The 16,792-nt window shown below is 37.2% G+C and overlaps 1 protein-coding gene across 1 annotated transcript in view; it reads left to right on the top strand.

The window, feature by feature from the left end:
* Positions 1-16,792, top strand: part of LOC143718143 (dynein axonemal heavy chain 11) — a 72,786-nt gene that overhangs the window by 39,003 nt on the left and 16,991 nt on the right. The window contains exons 51-65 of the mRNA XM_077209232.1: positions 500-693; positions 783-945; positions 1,946-2,069; positions 3,242-3,384; positions 3,495-3,656; positions 7,394-7,627; positions 8,874-9,020; positions 9,133-9,246; positions 11,724-11,867; positions 12,729-12,911; positions 13,288-13,389; positions 13,505-13,639; positions 15,519-15,692; positions 15,896-16,131; positions 16,273-16,395. Coding sequence (XP_077065347.1) covers positions 500-693; positions 783-945; positions 1,946-2,069; positions 3,242-3,384; positions 3,495-3,656; positions 7,394-7,627; positions 8,874-9,020; positions 9,133-9,246; positions 11,724-11,867; positions 12,729-12,911; positions 13,288-13,389; positions 13,505-13,639; positions 15,519-15,692; positions 15,896-16,131; positions 16,273-16,395 — 2,378 coding nt within the window. The remainder of the gene's footprint in view (positions 1-499; positions 694-782; positions 946-1,945; positions 2,070-3,241; positions 3,385-3,494; positions 3,657-7,393; positions 7,628-8,873; positions 9,021-9,132; positions 9,247-11,723; positions 11,868-12,728; positions 12,912-13,287; positions 13,390-13,504; positions 13,640-15,518; positions 15,693-15,895; positions 16,132-16,272; positions 16,396-16,792) is intronic.

A 16,792-nucleotide genomic window follows, 5' to 3' on the forward strand; every position in this document is an offset into this window, starting at 1 on the left:
TTTGGGTGCGGGAAGGGCATTTTTACTACTTGATAAATATAAGCAGCACAACACAAAGCTTCATGTGCCCGTCATCTCATACTCAGGACCCTAAATAGTTAAATATAAAGTCTGCTTTTTAAAACAAAGTGATGGCAGGATGATTGTTAGTATGTGCCAACAGCGGGAAACTGTAAATTCGTGTAGTCTGCGCATGTCAAAAGATCAAATTCAATTTGAAGCTTGTGACATCAACCCGTTCACTTTATTTAGCGTTCAGGTAAACACTATGTTCGGATTTATCAATTGGAATGAAATCAAAACAAAAAGTGCCAATGTAAATGTAAATACACACAACAAATCTTGGTTTCTGCTAAAAATACTAAAAACTATTCTGATTGCTACTTCACTTTGAAGCTATCAAACGATCATTAGTAGAAGTTAAGTTATTTAATATAAATATATATCAGTTCATATTATTGTTGCTTAAAATGTAGTTGCCTCTATGTGTCTATTAAAGGAAATGGAGGAAGAGGCAGTATTGCAGGAGCCTCTAATATACCTGCACAGCGGTGTGGGATCTGCAGAACCTTCCTACATGCCCGTAGCTGGATGGGAGCAGCTCAGCTGTATCCTCAATGAGGCTTTGGACTGTTACAATGAGCTCCACCCTGCCATGAACCTGGTGCTGTTCCAGGAAGCCATGCAGCACGTGTGAGTGCTACGTCTGCAGTCTGTGCTTTAGTGAATACACATTTTAACTGTAATTACACACACATGGTTGTTTTGACTGGCTTCTGCAGGTGTCGGATCAGTCGCATCCTGGCATGTCCTAGAGGCCACGCCCTGCTCGTAGGTGTGGGCGGCAGTGGCAAACAAAGCCTGACCCGCCTTGCCGCCCACCTCTCCAACATGGATGTGTTCCAGCCCACCCTCAGCAAGGGATACAGCATACAAGACCTAAAGGTAACATCATCCACAGAGTTGGCTCCAATAGACTGCCAAATACAATCAATGTATGAAAATTAGAAAACCACATACAGCAGAAACCACAACAAATGTGTCTATGATAATGTGCCAAGCGGTCATAACCCACATCAGCTACCCAAATCATAGTACCCATCACTGCTGTTAGGTGAGGAGAAATCTAAAATGGCGGTGATTCATTACCAGAGATCAAGCTTTCTTTTAGACAACACTTTCCCTGATCAATACCCCGTCCGGCTCCATCGATCTCATTTAGTCCTGCCTGGATGCAATGGGGAGTAATTGCCAGATCCTATTAAAGAACCAAGGCAAATATTTCAATGCCCTATTGATGAGGCCGCTGCTATCATTTCATTCATCAGTGTGTGGTAAATCTGAGGCCAGTTGGCCGAGCTGCATTGATCTCTATACACTGTTTGATGCCCTCTACACATAATCATGAAAAGACACTTCGTCCTGGTCTCATCCTGATTCTATGCATATATGTATATGTGCAGTCTTACATTTTGGCCTAAAAGAGGGTATATTTATATAAAAGAGAGTCAACTTTCACTTTTTTCCCCTGGTGCGGTCACATTAGCTACATTTCGGCTACATTTTGTGGGCAAAATGGTCCATTAACTGTTGTCAACAGTGTAGGAATGTATGAAGGACAGCTGACACAGATGTCACTTTCAAAGCAAACAGCTTTCAACCAACTTGTATGGTTTTTGCTGTTGTCGGAATGCCAACATGTTGATTCTGGAGATTTTTAATTACAGCCATTTTTAAGCGAAAAATTGGAAAGATGACAGAAAATGATAGGAAGAAGAGGGCGGAATGGGATTGGGACATGGCTTGGACCAGATTCAAACTCAAATCTCCCACATGGGCACCATAACTCAATGTATCTGAATGTTTTAATTCCAGACTAATTTTGGAGGTTTCTTTTGCTCTTCCATATTGGTAGTGTGTTCAACTATCCCTCATGTATTTTCAGGTGGATTTGGCTGGACTGTACATGAAGACGGGGGTGAAAAACATCCCCACAGTCCTGCTCCTCACAGACGCTCAGATCCCAGAGGACAGTTTTCTCGTCATCATCAGCACCCTGATCTCGTCAGGTCAGACTCTCCCGCGCACGCACACATTCATACACGCCACAGGGGGGCTCATTGTGTGTTGGTCTGATGAATGGGAAACATATGTAAATGGAGTGGGGCCGGTGAAGTAGATTAAGGGTGACTGGAACAGGCCTGCGTGTCATTGGATCAAGACCCCAGAACACAGATGGTGGCTCTCATCCGTCACTGATGTCAAGAGCAGAGGTCGGAAGCCTGCTTAGGTCTTGATCGAGAATAAAGCGGCAGATCATCGGAGTAATCAAATGTAACATAATTTAACTGAATCGTGTGTAATTGATAATGCTTAAATGCTTCAGAGAGAGTTTATTCCTACATGCCATTAAATGTTTGTTAGAATAGCATTTATTTGTCAATGTAGTAACTTCCGTAACACAAGAATATAATTATTATTTATATTTATTTGTACCTTTTAAATTAGATTTGTATTTATTTAATTACTTTGGTGGCAATAATGATAAAATCTAATGATAAATGGCAATGTCTGCTAATGTTCAGCCAAACAGATTGGTCGAGCCCATGTATTGTCAAGACATTCAAACAAAGCAATTAAAACAGTTTGGAGCAGCTAGAGCCACATAATTTGTGCGTTGAAGCTTTAAGTGATTTACATATTTAATTACTTCTGAAAAATTCTGTTTGAAAATTAAAATTCATTGTAATTTATAATATTAATTATTGACTTAAACTGTATTTGTGCTTAGTTGCAGTATTATTTTAGTAATATTTATATACTATAATCATTATATATAATTTGCATGAGCTTTCTTTATCTTTCTATTTAATAGTTAGTTAATTTTTTATTATTTATTAATTTTATGTCATTTTTATTCTTTTTTGTACACATTTCTAAAAAGTTATTTCATTTTGCAATTTTAATACTTTTTGTTTAGTAAACATCTCAAGTCTATTTATATTTTAAAATTCTATTTTATTTAAATTAATTTAAATTATTTCATTTTTTTTTATAGTTTTAATTTTGAAGTTGGCACTGCTTAATTGTGTCATTTTTGGATAAATACTATTGTAACTAAAATAAAATGTTACCTAGTAACATTAACAAGTACCTAAATGTTACTTGCTCAATGTAAATGCATTCATGTACGTGACCCGTTTAAGTGAAATGAATGTGTTCTGTGGCGGTCTGACTCCAGGTGAGATCCCTGATCTGTTGAGTGAAGAGGAGGTGGATGGTGTTAGGAAAGCTGTGAGGAGTGAGTTGCGGGAACTGGGACTTCTGGACAACTATGAGAACTGCTGGAGCTTTTTTATGAATCGAGTGCGACAACAACTCAAGGTCTCAGTGCAATGATTGTGTCTTTTTTTATACGTCAGATTTATTTAGCATATCTTGTTTGGATCATAGATAAATGTCTAAAGTGTGTGCAATACTGTATGTGTGTGTAGGTCGTGCTCTGCATGTCTCCAGTAGGTAATACCCTGCGTCTACGTGCCCGCCGTTTCCCAGCTCTGCTGAACTGCACCACTCTGGACTGGTTCCAGGAATGGTCCCTGGAGGCCCTCCAGTCTGTCAGCTTGAAGTTCCTGCAGGACATCCCAAGTATTCAGGTAAACCTGAGCTTCAGTCAGTCAGTGGAAGTAGCTTCATTGGATTTCCACACCAGTACTTCATCTATAAATGCTCCGTGTCTGTAAAAGTTTTGGCAACCGCTCTTGCATAGTCATGGGATATCCCAAAGGCCCCGGAATACTCAGGGTAAAGCTCTTTTGCATTCTTCGCTGTTGGCAAACATCCTGACATTGCCCACTCTTCTGGGAGCGGCATTTAGGTGATTATGTAAATAAGTGCCGCGTGCTTTCGTCTCAATAACAAAAACAGTACATAAATGACAGTGGTGAGAACACAGCAGTTCAAAAAGTATCTGGTCAACCGGAGAATATTTCCACGTAAAAGAAGGCGGAGCCTCAGAGCCACACCCACCTATTATGTAATCGCTATGGATCAAAGGTAGTTTGAAGGTGTTTACCAGCTGGAACTTTTCTGGAAAATTCCCTGGCAAGCTGTTCTCACAAAACAAACTCCAAACTAACTTGCTTTTGGTTTGATTTTATTGATTTTCACACCAGTTCATTCGGCCTGAAAAGGCATAGGTCATCCAAAAATTCTCAACTTTTCATTCCAATCCCATATGACAAGTAGACATGTTGGCCACTTTCTTCCATATTTTAAAAGCAGAGGGCAAGGTTATGCCATCATTTACACATTTGAGTGAAACAGGGTGTTTGTAGTTTTTCTATCTTTAATAATTCATAAAAAATAAGTTTAATTCTCTTGTTTCTGTTAGTTTTTTAATGCCATATTGATTTATCATTTACAGGAAGTTGTTTTAATTCTTTCAATAGGCTTAGAAAAAAGAGGTTTCATTTATCATCGTACAGAAAAACGAAAAGGCTAAAAGACACTATAATTCTTTCGATGAGTGTTCTCTCCTCACATTTACATGTGCACCAGATTCCTCATCATTAGCTTGACTCTGAAGTGAAGACAAATGGCTGATCACATGCACAGTGAGCTCAATGACAGATGCAGTTTCTCTCTCTTTCGGCATTGTTGTTTTCCCTGCACCAGTGGAACGATCACTAAGCAGGATCATTTATGCTAATAAAGCATCATGTGATTAATACACACAGACTGACCCTCAGAGAAGCCACAGCTGTTTCAACCAGACTGTGTATGTACTTTGGAGTGTTTGTGTGTGTGTGTGTGTGTGTGTGTGTGTGTGTGTGTGTGTGTGTGTTAGTGTGTGTGTGTGTGTGTGTGTGTGTGTGTGTGTGTGTGTGTGTGTGTGTGTGTGTGTGTGTGTGTGTGTGTGTGTGTGTGTGTGTGTTTTGACTCGTGGCCAGCTGTGGGTTTGTTTCCTATTTGTGTATTTCACTCAGTGCTGGACTATAATACTGGAGTTGAATTTAGGGATTTCAGTCAATTAAAATATGTTATCACAATTAATCTCAAAATGTTTGTGGATAACACATTGAGTTGCTTTTTAAGGAAAGTTAAATAAATTATAGGCCTTTTTGTAACTCAGCAATTTGAGTGGATGAGAAAACAAATCTGCAATAGTCAACTCACTTGCACAACAAAAATCTTCTTTACTTTGCAAACTGCATCAAAACACACAGTATATGCAATGCAAATGACTTATAGTTTTGTTAAACATTTGACTGGGTTTAATTTTTAATTCAATTACTAATAAGGATAACATACTTAATCATTTATTCATAAATTAGAGGTACACTAAATAAATACTGTAAAAAAAGTTCTGAAAAAATACAACATTTAATATATGTACTTACTTGCATGCACTTTAAAGCCAAATGAGTTTTAATAATTTGTGGTAATCAGTTACATAAACTTTGAATTTCTTAACTTAAAAATTGATGTAAGCAGAACTGGCAGATTTTTATTTTGTACACAAATATTTCAAGTTAAGAGCAATACAAATGTAGGAGTAAGCCAATTCATACATTTAACTTAAAATTATCATGTAATCTCAATTTAAATATTTTTAGTAGTGGAAACTTGGCTAGCTTAAAGTAGCTAATTCAATAAATGCTAACTTGTTAATTGGTAACAATGCTTTGATAGCATTAGCATAGCACAGCAATGAGTACGATATTATAAAACAACATATATTTGTTCTTAAAGCAACACTGAGTACGATTTTTACCTTTAAATAATGTTTCCAAAATCGTTTCAGTGGATCATCAAGTCGTGACGGTGAAATGCACTTATGCCACAGCTTTGCGGTCCTTTATCTGATATATCCACGCTATGTAAGATTGCCAGATCGGGTCGCGTTTCTGTAGTTCTAATGAGACAAAAGAAAACTACTAATTTGACTTGCTTTATGGCAAGCGTTACAATTTGTGATGTCGCAATACATCATACTTTCATAAAATCATGCATCATACTCCGCCTTGTCTGTGGCCATTGTTGATTCCAAAGCCGGAGCTGGATAAACAGAGAGCACGTGTGTGCGACAGTAGGCTGCGGTAGGCTAAATTATTTACAACAGCGGTAATGGACAATTCCGCTTCCAACCTGTAGGGCGACCGCAGAGGAAAAGTTCCTTGGTGTTGTTTTAAACCAAGCTCATGCTCCACTCGTCACCATGATTGTAGCCCTACAAAAAACACAACATAACAGAAACTCTTCTAAATTAGCACAGCAAAACATTAAACTACACAATCTCCCACTTAACGATAATCTTGCACAATTTTTTTTATTATGATTTACTCTTCCTTTTGATCGTCATGGCAAAGCATGCTGGGAAATAGAAATCCCTGCCCAGTTTCAGTAAAATAGTTCATAAAACTCAAAACACTGAAACAATTCAACTTCAAATGTGTCAGTTTTGTTAACTCAAAAAAAAAGTTCTAAATACTCATAAAAGTTGATTGAACTATTTTGTTTATTTTAAGATTACCCTACTTAAACCAATTCATTATTTTGAGCATTAGGGTTTACAGTGTTTGTGTTAACGCATTAACTTTGGTAACCCTATTTAAATTGCATCTCTGTAAAAAGTCAATATAACTATTTATTTATTTATTTTTTATTTAATATTTTATATGATTTGCTGTTGGATTAGATTTATGACCAGATCCCTTCTTTGTGCAACATTTTTTATTTTAATGCGTTTATGGGTGTAAAAGTGCTTTATTTCTGACACAGGTAACAGTGACCTTTGAGTTTAAGAGATTGATGGATTATTTACATGCATTTAACTCAATATGCTGTTTATCAAATAGCATTATGTCAGGTCTTCATTTATAACCGTCTCTTTTTTCTTTTTCTTTTTTTCTTGCCAGCCAGTTACATGTACATGTTTTATTGCTTTTCAGTGAATTATGATCTGTGTTCTTGCATCTTTTAAAATGCATTTGCCTTTGTGTGAATTGATCTTTAACAGTCTGATAAATGAGTCAGTCATCAGACAGCAGTGCGCATCATAAATAACCAATAAACAAAACACAACGTGCAGTCTCAGAAAGTTAGAAGCCATGTGACAAACACTCGCCCTACTTTACACAGAGTGTCACCAGCCTCTGGCCATTATTTTCCCAGCCCTCTACCAGCTTAATCTTCCCTCCTGCGTCCTGCACTTAAATTTCAGATTGAGTAAGTCCAGGAGCCGGCTAAAGACTTACAAACTTGGAGATGAATTCTGGATTTATGAAGATGATATTTCAGGGCCCTTGACAGCCGAGGATGTTAAAAAGCATTTAATCTGAACAGGTCCCTCTCTTACCCTCTCTCCCCACTCTTACTCTCGTCTTTACAGCCAACTGTTCAGGAATCCATCAGTCTTTTCATGGCCCACGCTCACGTGAGCGTCAAACAGGTTAGCGAGCGTTACTGCTGCAATGAGAGGAGGCACAACTACAGCACGCCCAAGAGCTTCCTGGAGCAGCTGAGACTTTATGAGAGTCTGCTGGGAAAGAGAGAGAGGGAACTGCATCTGAGACACAGCAGGCTTCAGTCTGGCCTTCAGAAACTCAAGACGACTGCCTCTCAGGTGTGTAGAACCCATCGGCACCACAGAGTTCTTAACCGACCCTTGTGGACTCCTCAAGGCTCGAGTCGTGGAAATGTGTAGGGGATTTAGTTACTGCTAGTTAATATGCCCAAGATCACTCGCTGAAGGCTGAGGGACTCATAAACCTTGAGTCTGATAGTCTGATGATTGCTTGCCTTTGTGATATAGTGTTTAGTATTCAAATGTTGCAGGGTTTTTTATCTGATAATGGAATCTAGATTAAAAAAACAAGTTTCTTTTACAACTTTCAGCAAGTCGTAAAAAGCTTTTTGCAAGGTCTTGGAGAGCTTTGATTATGAGATTAAATTTGATCTTGTGTTGGATGTAAGTGATCTGAAGTAAATTTGTGAAATTTTATCGTTAAATGTCCTAGACACATTGAATAATCTAATGTTGTTGATTAAAAATTTTACTCAAATTGGATTGTTGGTAATATACTTTTATTTATTTATTAAATTTAAATTATAACATTTCAAAATACAATAGTCAACATTTGAAGTGGATTAAAAAAGTTCATCAATACCCTTTTTTCAGTCTTGGGACAACTTTGTTCAAAATTAATGTATAACTTTGAAATGTTTTGATCCACTTCAAATGTTGACTAGTGTTGAATACGTTCAAAAGTTTGGGGGCAGTTAGATTTTATTTTTTATTAAAGTCTCTTAATTTGACCAAAATACCAAAAATGTATATTTGATCATAACATCAAAAAGCATAACATATTAATAATGTGAAATAGTGTTACAATTTGAAATAACTGATTTATTTTAATGTTAAATTAATTTAATCCTGTGATGGCAAAGCTTCAGCATCATTACTACAGTGTTTAGTGTCACATGATCCTTCAAAAATCATTCTATACACTCATTTGGTGCTAAAGAAACTTAGTATTATCAATGTTGAAAACAGTTGTACTGATTTTTTTCAAGGTACTTTGTCTAATAGAAATTCAATAGAGCTGCATTTATTTGAAACATATTTTTTTGGTCATTATATTATAAATGTTTTTACTGTCACATTAGATCAATCTAATCTGTCTTTGCAGAATACAAATATTAATATCTTGAAATCTTACTGACCCCAAAATGTCTTAATATGTTGTTAATTAAGAACAGAACTCTGCTTCCTGTACTGCTTCCTGTATTAGCCAGTGCTTATATAAGGTAATTATGAATAATGAAGAGGTTATCTTATTCTAAAAGTAAACTTCATATAATCACATCAGGTTGAGGATCTGACCGTCAAGCTGAACTCACAGGAAGTGGAGCTGACGTTGAAGAACCAGGCCGCTGAGGCTCTCATGGCCAGGATTGGCCTGCAGACAGAAAAAGTGAGCCAGAAGAGAAAAGATGCTGACCTTGAGAAGCAAAAGGTAGAGAAACCAAAGCCTTACAGCTGGAGGATCTGAGATTTATCTTTACTGAATATCAAGATGGTGCTTTAATATGTCCACATTACTAATGAGAGTGTGTATTCATCTGCAGGTAGCTGCCATGCAAGCAGAGGTGTCACGAAGACTGAGGGAGTGTGAACGTGATTTGGCTAAAGCTGAGCCTGCTTTAGAGGCGGCTACAACTGCACTCCAAACACTCAACAAGGTAATATTTCAAAATGTAAAAAACAAAACAATTATTTACAATTTATGTGGATGAATACCATTTGAAAAGTTTAAGGTCAGTAAGATTGTTTTTATGTTATTGTGTTGAAATATATATTTTTTTTCAGAAAGGGCATATTCATTTGATCTAAAGTGACAAAAACATTTATAATCTTCTGAAAATTTCAATTTCAAATAAATGCTGTTCTTTTGAACTTTTTATCCATCAAAGAATCCTGATTTCCACAAAAATATTAAGCAGCACGTATGAGAATGATTCAGTGACAATGAAGACTGGAGTAATGATGCTGAATATTCAGCTTTGCCATCACAGAATTAAAATTACTTTTTAGAAAAGATTTAAATAGAAAACTGTTATTTTAAGCTTTTGTGTGTGTGAATATGGGCCTGTTTACACCTGGTCCCTTCATGCATTTTTTACTGATCAGATAGCTATATGATTTATCAAAACGATTCCATTTACACCTGGTCACAAAAATGTGTTTTCACAAAACGGATATAAATCCGATCTTCAATTCCCGTGCTATATGCAGATTTAATGGAGTTCACGTCACCGAAAGTAACAGATATGAGCTGCATTTTATTGATCATCAGCTAATTTCAAAATCAAAGACTGAAATAGGAGAGAGCGGCAACAGCACTGGTAAGATCATTTCGTTTCTTTACTTTTAATGAAGTCAATTCAAGTCAAGTCACCATCTTTTATATAGTGCTTTTAACAATATAGATTGTTTCAAAGCAGATTTACAGAGATAATAGGAAATTAAAGTAACAGAGATTGTTTTGGCTTTACAGCAGCTCTAGAATAAGGTTATTGTCCAGCTAAAGTTAGTTTTGATTGATTCACTTCCGTTGCAAAGATCATTAGTTATTAAATTAGGGGCCGCTAACACGACACCATTCTAACAGAAAACCCTTAACGTGCTCCGGCCCGCTCATTTGCACAAAACTGGTGCTTGGTGACTTGAGAACTCAAACCCTGAAATAGATTCCAAGGTGCAAGCCTTAAAAAAAAAAAAAAGGTGTTTAGTCTATAGCAGGGGTAGGCAAGTTCGGTCCTAGAGAGCGCAGTCCTGCAGAATTTAGTTCCAACCTTAATCAAACACACCTGAACAAGCTAATCAATGTCTTCAGGATTACTAAGGCAGGGGAGGTTTATTTCAGTGTTGGAGCCAAACTCTGCAGGACAGCGGCTCTCTAGGACCGAACTTGCCTACCCCTGGTCTATAGGTATGCGCGATTGAATATATATGTGCGCAGGCATGCAGTCTTTCTTTCTTTTTTAGATTTAAACTGACAGAGTGTGTCTGCTTCCCGGACAATGTTAGGAAGACTGTTCCAAAGTGTTGGTGCTAAATAGGAAAAGGATTTACCACCAGCAGTCGATTTTGATATTCTAGGTATTATCAACTGGCCGGAACTTTGAGATCGCAATAGACGTGAAGGACTATAATGCGTTAAGAGCTCGCTCAAGTACTGGGGAGCTAAACCATTTAGTGCTTTGTAAGTAATCAGCAATATTTAAAAATGTATACGATGTTTAATAGGGAGCCAATGCAGTGTTGACAGAACCGGGCTAATATGGTCATACTTCCTGGTTCTGGTAAGAACTCTAGCTGCTGCCAAGATGATTGTGTGTTAAGCGCCTGTGACTTACTTTCACTTTGATTTGCATAGTTTGCACGTTGGCTTGATGAATAGATGCTCAGCTGCAGTAGCGCCGTCATATCTGGCCATAACATGACATATAGCCAATAACACGATCTCACATGTTTATTTTTTAGCATTGTTGGGAGGAGTAAAATTTACAAATGTGGTTTCAAACACCAGATGCATTTACTGTACACTTGTCTAGTTTCGTCTGAAATGTGGCCCAGACCTCCTCCTGTTGTGGTTTGAGCGATCGGATTTAAATCCGTCTCGAATGCGTTTTGGAGGGCATTTACACCTGGTCTTTTCACGATCAGATAGCTATCCAATCACAGATGGCCATGGTCAGGTGTAACAGCCCCTATATGTGCGATGTACCCGTATTTTCATAAATATATGATGGTTTTAAGTTGGCACACAACTTTAAAATGGGCATATATATAAAAGTAGTGACATTTCAAAATATTTCAATATATTTCTGTTTTTCTTATGTCTAATAAATATTTAAAATTTTTATTAAGTATTGAGTTTTGGTCTGAGAACTGGAAAATTTAGCAGTAGTGACTAATAAAAAGGACTAAATGAAATTGTGCTCTACATTTGTGTTAACTACATTGTAGTAATCATTTCTGGGTCATTTTGAAATGGAAATGTTGCAATTTTAAAAAGTAATTTCAGGAGAATTTGTGGAAAATGTTTTGTCCCGTGCCTCGTACATCACAGCATCCACCTGTTTAAATATTTTTCATCTGAATTTGATGGTTTAAAAGGGCAATTCAGTTTTTTTCCTCCTTTTGTGTCTTTTAGGTTAATCTGACAGAGTTAAAGACGTTCCCGAATCCCCCGGAGGGTGTGATTAACGTCGCCGCGGCTGTGATGGTGCTGCTGGCTCCAGGCGGGAGAATCCCAAAAGACCGCGGATGGAAGGCCGCCAGAGTCTTCATGGGCAAGGTGAAGGCATTGCTCTGTATGACAATAACACACCCAGTGCTGTCTGATTCATGCAAGTGTAATCCACAACAAGCCCTTGACCCTTGAACCCGCTAACCTGGTACAGTGTTATGATTACGCCATGTTATGAAATGACTTCGGTGGAAGAGAATATTAAATGCATGTCACATGAGAAAGAAATGAAAATATTAGGGAAAGGTTGATTTATGAGGTCAGCATGAGGGGGAGGAGATGGCTTTTGAAAGTGTGTTGTGTGATACATCAGATGGATAAAGAACTAGGATGCATATTCAGAGGTTGTAGGTTGAGTCCTAAGTAGGAACGACCCAGGAATTAAAAAAGGTCATAACTGTGCTTTAGTACTACTGTGTCCTTCAGTGCAACATTTTACCCCAGATTGTTTCATATCTAGTGTTTGTGCATTACTCTACTTTAAGATGCTTTGAAATAAATGTGTGTGCAATTTAGTATGTTCTTGATATGTTGTGTTTACCTAATTTCTCTCAATTAATTATCATCTAAATTAGTTTTGTATTAATGCACTAAACTATGTATGCACTGCAATTCAAAAGTTCGGGGTTAGTAATTCTAAAGACATTTATAATGTTACAAAAGTTTTGATTTCAAATAAACGCTGTTCTTTTGAACTTCCTATTCATCAAATAACCCTGAAAAAAACATATCGCAGTTTCCACAAAAATTTTAAGCAGCACAACTGTTTTCAACATTGATAATAATAAGAAGAAATGTTTCTTGAGCACCAAATCATCATATTTCTGAAGGAAAAATAGGCAACATCATAGCTATTTTTTAAAAATATATAATGATATATAATATAATAATCACTCTCTTCCTCTGTAGGTGGATAACTTTCTCCAGGCACTACTTTCTTATGATAAAGAGCACATCCCTCAGTCCTGTCTGAGCGTAGTGAAGCAGGAATACCTGAGAAACCCAGAGTTCCACCCCGATCACGTCCGGACCAAGTCCTACGCAGCTGCAGGCCTCTGTGCGTGGGCCATCAACATAGTGCGCTACTACGAGGTGAGGAAGTGTGACACGTACAAGACTAAAAACACATGAAAGAATTTAAATATGAATATTAATGCAGTTTCATGAATTTAAATTCAATGCATTTTATTCTATTAAATTTAATGTAATTTAAATGATCAGATTTGTTAAAAAAAAATTCTAAAGCTTTAGAAAAATCTAACTTGAACAATCAATAAATATTGTATATTTTAAAAATATTAAGCTGTAACTTTCTGCCAAAATAGTTTTTAGCTTTAAAATGACAAACAATCATTTATTTCAAGAATTCAGTCTTTGTTTAAAATGACAAACAATCATTTATTTCAAGAATTCAGTTTTTTGTTTATGTGCCAATGTAAGGAAAGATAATTTTTGTTGGGTTTTAAAGGTTTATTGTGAGGTTGCACCGAAGCGTCTGGCTCTGGCACAAGCCAATACTGAACTGGAAGCTGCTACTGCAAAACTGTTTAATGTTAGAAAGAAACTGGAAGTAAGTGAAAATGTTCTCTATTTATTAAAAAAAGGCCCTCCATGCACGATAACAGTCAATTATATTTCATATAGATATAAAGTATTAGTATCTCATAGTAGCTTTATGCTGACAGGATCTGGACAGGCATCTGCAAAGCCTAACAGCTCAGTTTGAGAAGGCGGCGACCGAGAAACTGCACTGCCAGGAGGAAGTGACACGCACCAGCCAGACCATTGAGCTGGCCAATCGGCTGGTGGGAGGCCTGCAGGTACTGGCCGGCTGTGAGAGGAGAGGGTCTGGGGTTATAGGAGAGTGCACAGGCAGACCTAATCTCAACATGAGTTTGGCTTCACTCAAAGGGGAGGCCATGGCTTAAATGTTTGGCCAGACGCTGAGATTGAGCGCTCGGAAGGAAGGGGTGCACCACGGCAAATGCACCATTGATCTGGGCAAGGGGCTAGATGGCTGTTGGCCAGTTCGGGACAGCGAAACAAGAAGGGCACATATTCATCTGCTGTCTATTTTCCTGAATGGGGAGATCAGGATAATTGGTTTATGAGGGATGAACTGGATTTGTGTGTACATGCCCGACTTTTAAATGGTTTTCTCTTTTCTCACTCCCTGTAGCTTTGACCATATATATATCCATGTGAGATTATCTGAAATCTTTAGCACTGGTAATGCAAAAAATAATAGCATAATGTTTCTTTTAGCGCTTGTATTTAAAATGTTCGACTTTCTTATTCAGAGAAATTAATAGGGCTACAATGGGACAGCTTGGCTTTTAAACATATCAAGACAAATGATTTGTCTTTATGCCATTGACCTGGAAGCAATAGTGTTTAGACTAATAAATCAGCCCGTCTATATGTAATCATTAACTTACCTCAAAGCCTTAACAGCTGTTGGAAATTAAAAACGCTTCACCCAGGACTGAGTGATATTCCGAACAATCCATAATGCATTAGGCTAAAATTATAGTGATTTTTAACTGTCGGGGAATTTATCATGCAACATGTTCTAGAAGCTCGGCCCCTGCAAAGGCAATGTCAGAGAAGATTTATCATTGCAGGAGCATCTCTGCGATATTATTGAAGTTTTAAATGAGTGCTAAATTGATGCTGAGTGAACATGTAACTAAACTTTCAAAGCCGGTTTAGGTGAATTGTAACTGTATACATTATCGCTCATTTTCTGTCTGTGTTTGATCAATTGCCGATGGGTTGAGAGTGAGTTTTTATCTGAGTCTGAAGGCTAGATTTGAGGTTATAACACACCTTTAAGTGTTTCTTCTCCTTTGTCTCAATCAGTTTGTCTTGATATTACTGCGCTCACTCTATTTGCAAATATATACTTCGCTGTTCAAAAGTTTGGGGTCGGTAAGATTTTTAGCTCACCAAGGCTGCATATTTGATGAAAAAACACTGTGAAATATTATTACAATTCAAAAAAACGTAAGTAAATAATGTCCATAATGGCAAAACAGTAAATGTAATTATTTTTTTAAACTTTTTTTAGGGTTTCATGCGTAGAAATTTCAAATTAAAAACATTTATTTGAAATAGAAGAAATAACATTTTACAAATATTTTAAATGTCATATAACAAATACAACATCTTAAAAATTAAATTTAAACAATTTTGTCACTTTTGATCATTTTAATTCATCATTGTAGAGTTAAAGTACAGTACTTGACATACTGACCCAAGTATGAAATGTAAATGTAATCAAAAAGTAATGTAAATATTTTTATGTTCATTGGTTATGGAAATTGGGAGTTAATTGATTACAAAGTCTCATCTGCAATACAAAGAAAAACACTTATGATGTTTGTTGTAATTTCACTTATAATTCCATTGGATTAGACACAAAACACCAAACCAAGTGGCTTCTGCAAATAAATGAGGCTTAACCTTTCCTACACTTTTCTGAGCCATTTTGCTGTTTCTATTTACTGGTCTTAAGGGGATGTGCATCTTGAATTGTTATTTTGTTACATAATGTATGTGGCTTGCGTTTCAAAAACCATTTTGCACCCACTGTAAAGTCACAATGCAATATATATATATATATATATATATACACAATGTATGTATGTAGAATGTAATTCTGTGATTGAGATTCGCCCAGTCATTCTCTCACTTCAGGCAGAAAACGTGCGTTGGTTGGAGGGTCAGCTGGAGCTGGAGTCTCAGCTGAAGACCGTGTGCGGGGATGTGCTTGTGGCTGCTGCTTTTGTCTCTTATGCTGGATACTTCACACAGCCGTACCGTCACCAGCTCCTTCACGGCATATTGATTCCTTTCCTCCGAGAACTCCAAGTATGATTCCATTTATTTCTTTTTTTTTTAGTCACATAATATGATTAAATAATAAGACTTGGAATAGTTTATTTGCTAATATTATGGCTTATTTGCCAACTCTCCAGTTTTTTTTTTCTTTTTTTTCTGAGCTGCACTCCAATGGAGCGTTGAATTGAATAGCATCACTGTCTGTCTTCCTCTCCTCACACCTCGTGATCCAGATCCCTATCCCGCTGACAGACGGTCTGGACCCTGTACTTACTCTGACTGACCAGGCCACCGTGGCAGGCTGGCAGAACCAGGGTCTGCCAGCTGATCGGCTGTCCGTTGAAAATGCAGCCATCCTGATGTCCAGCCAGCGCTGGCCTCTGATGGTGGATCCTCAGCAGCAGGCCAGCAAGTGGATCCGAAACCTGTACGGGCCCAAACTGAGGGTGCTCCAGTATGGCCAGAAAGGGTAAAAGACATTTTAGTATGGTTAACGATTTTTTTATTTTTCAATTAATATAAAGAAACATAAACGGCTACTAGTCTTGAGGCTGATTTGTCTTGTCCTGGACTTAACATTAACAATTAACACTGTAATGTTATCGTTTAGGTATCTGGATGTTATTGACCAGGCTTTGGCCTGTGGTGAGGTGGTCCTTATTGAAAACATCAAGGAGAGAATGGACCCTCTCCTGGAGCCACTGCTAGGAAGACAAACCTTAAAGAAAGGAAGGCAAGTTTAACCATCTCTTTCATTTTTTTTTCTTCTTATATTATACCAGTGATTCTCTCATTCAGTGTATTGCAGTAAAAATTACTTAGATCAATAATTTTTGGCATAGATATTTAGGGATTTCATACTGAGCTCTGAAGAGCCCCAATTTTTTTCTGTGCAGTATGAAAACTAGAATGGAAGATGAATTGGGGTTGTGTGATTTGAATAGAGGTGGAGGCAGCGGTATTGATTCTGCACTCACAGAAGCTGATAAATGTGCATTTGTTTGCTCTTTTTCTTTATGTGTGTTGAATACGGATCAGTTTTAGGCAGCTAGACTGTTGTGTTTGAACTCTGGGAGTATTATATTATATTATATTATATTATATTATATTATATTATATTATATTATATT

This window comes from Siphateles boraxobius, unplaced genomic scaffold, assembly GCF_051911475.1.
Source record: "Siphateles boraxobius isolate OS27281-9 unplaced genomic scaffold, OSU_SipBor_1 12, whole genome shotgun sequence".
NCBI classification, from domain to species: Eukaryota; Metazoa; Chordata; class Actinopteri; order Cypriniformes; family Leuciscidae; genus Siphateles; species Siphateles boraxobius.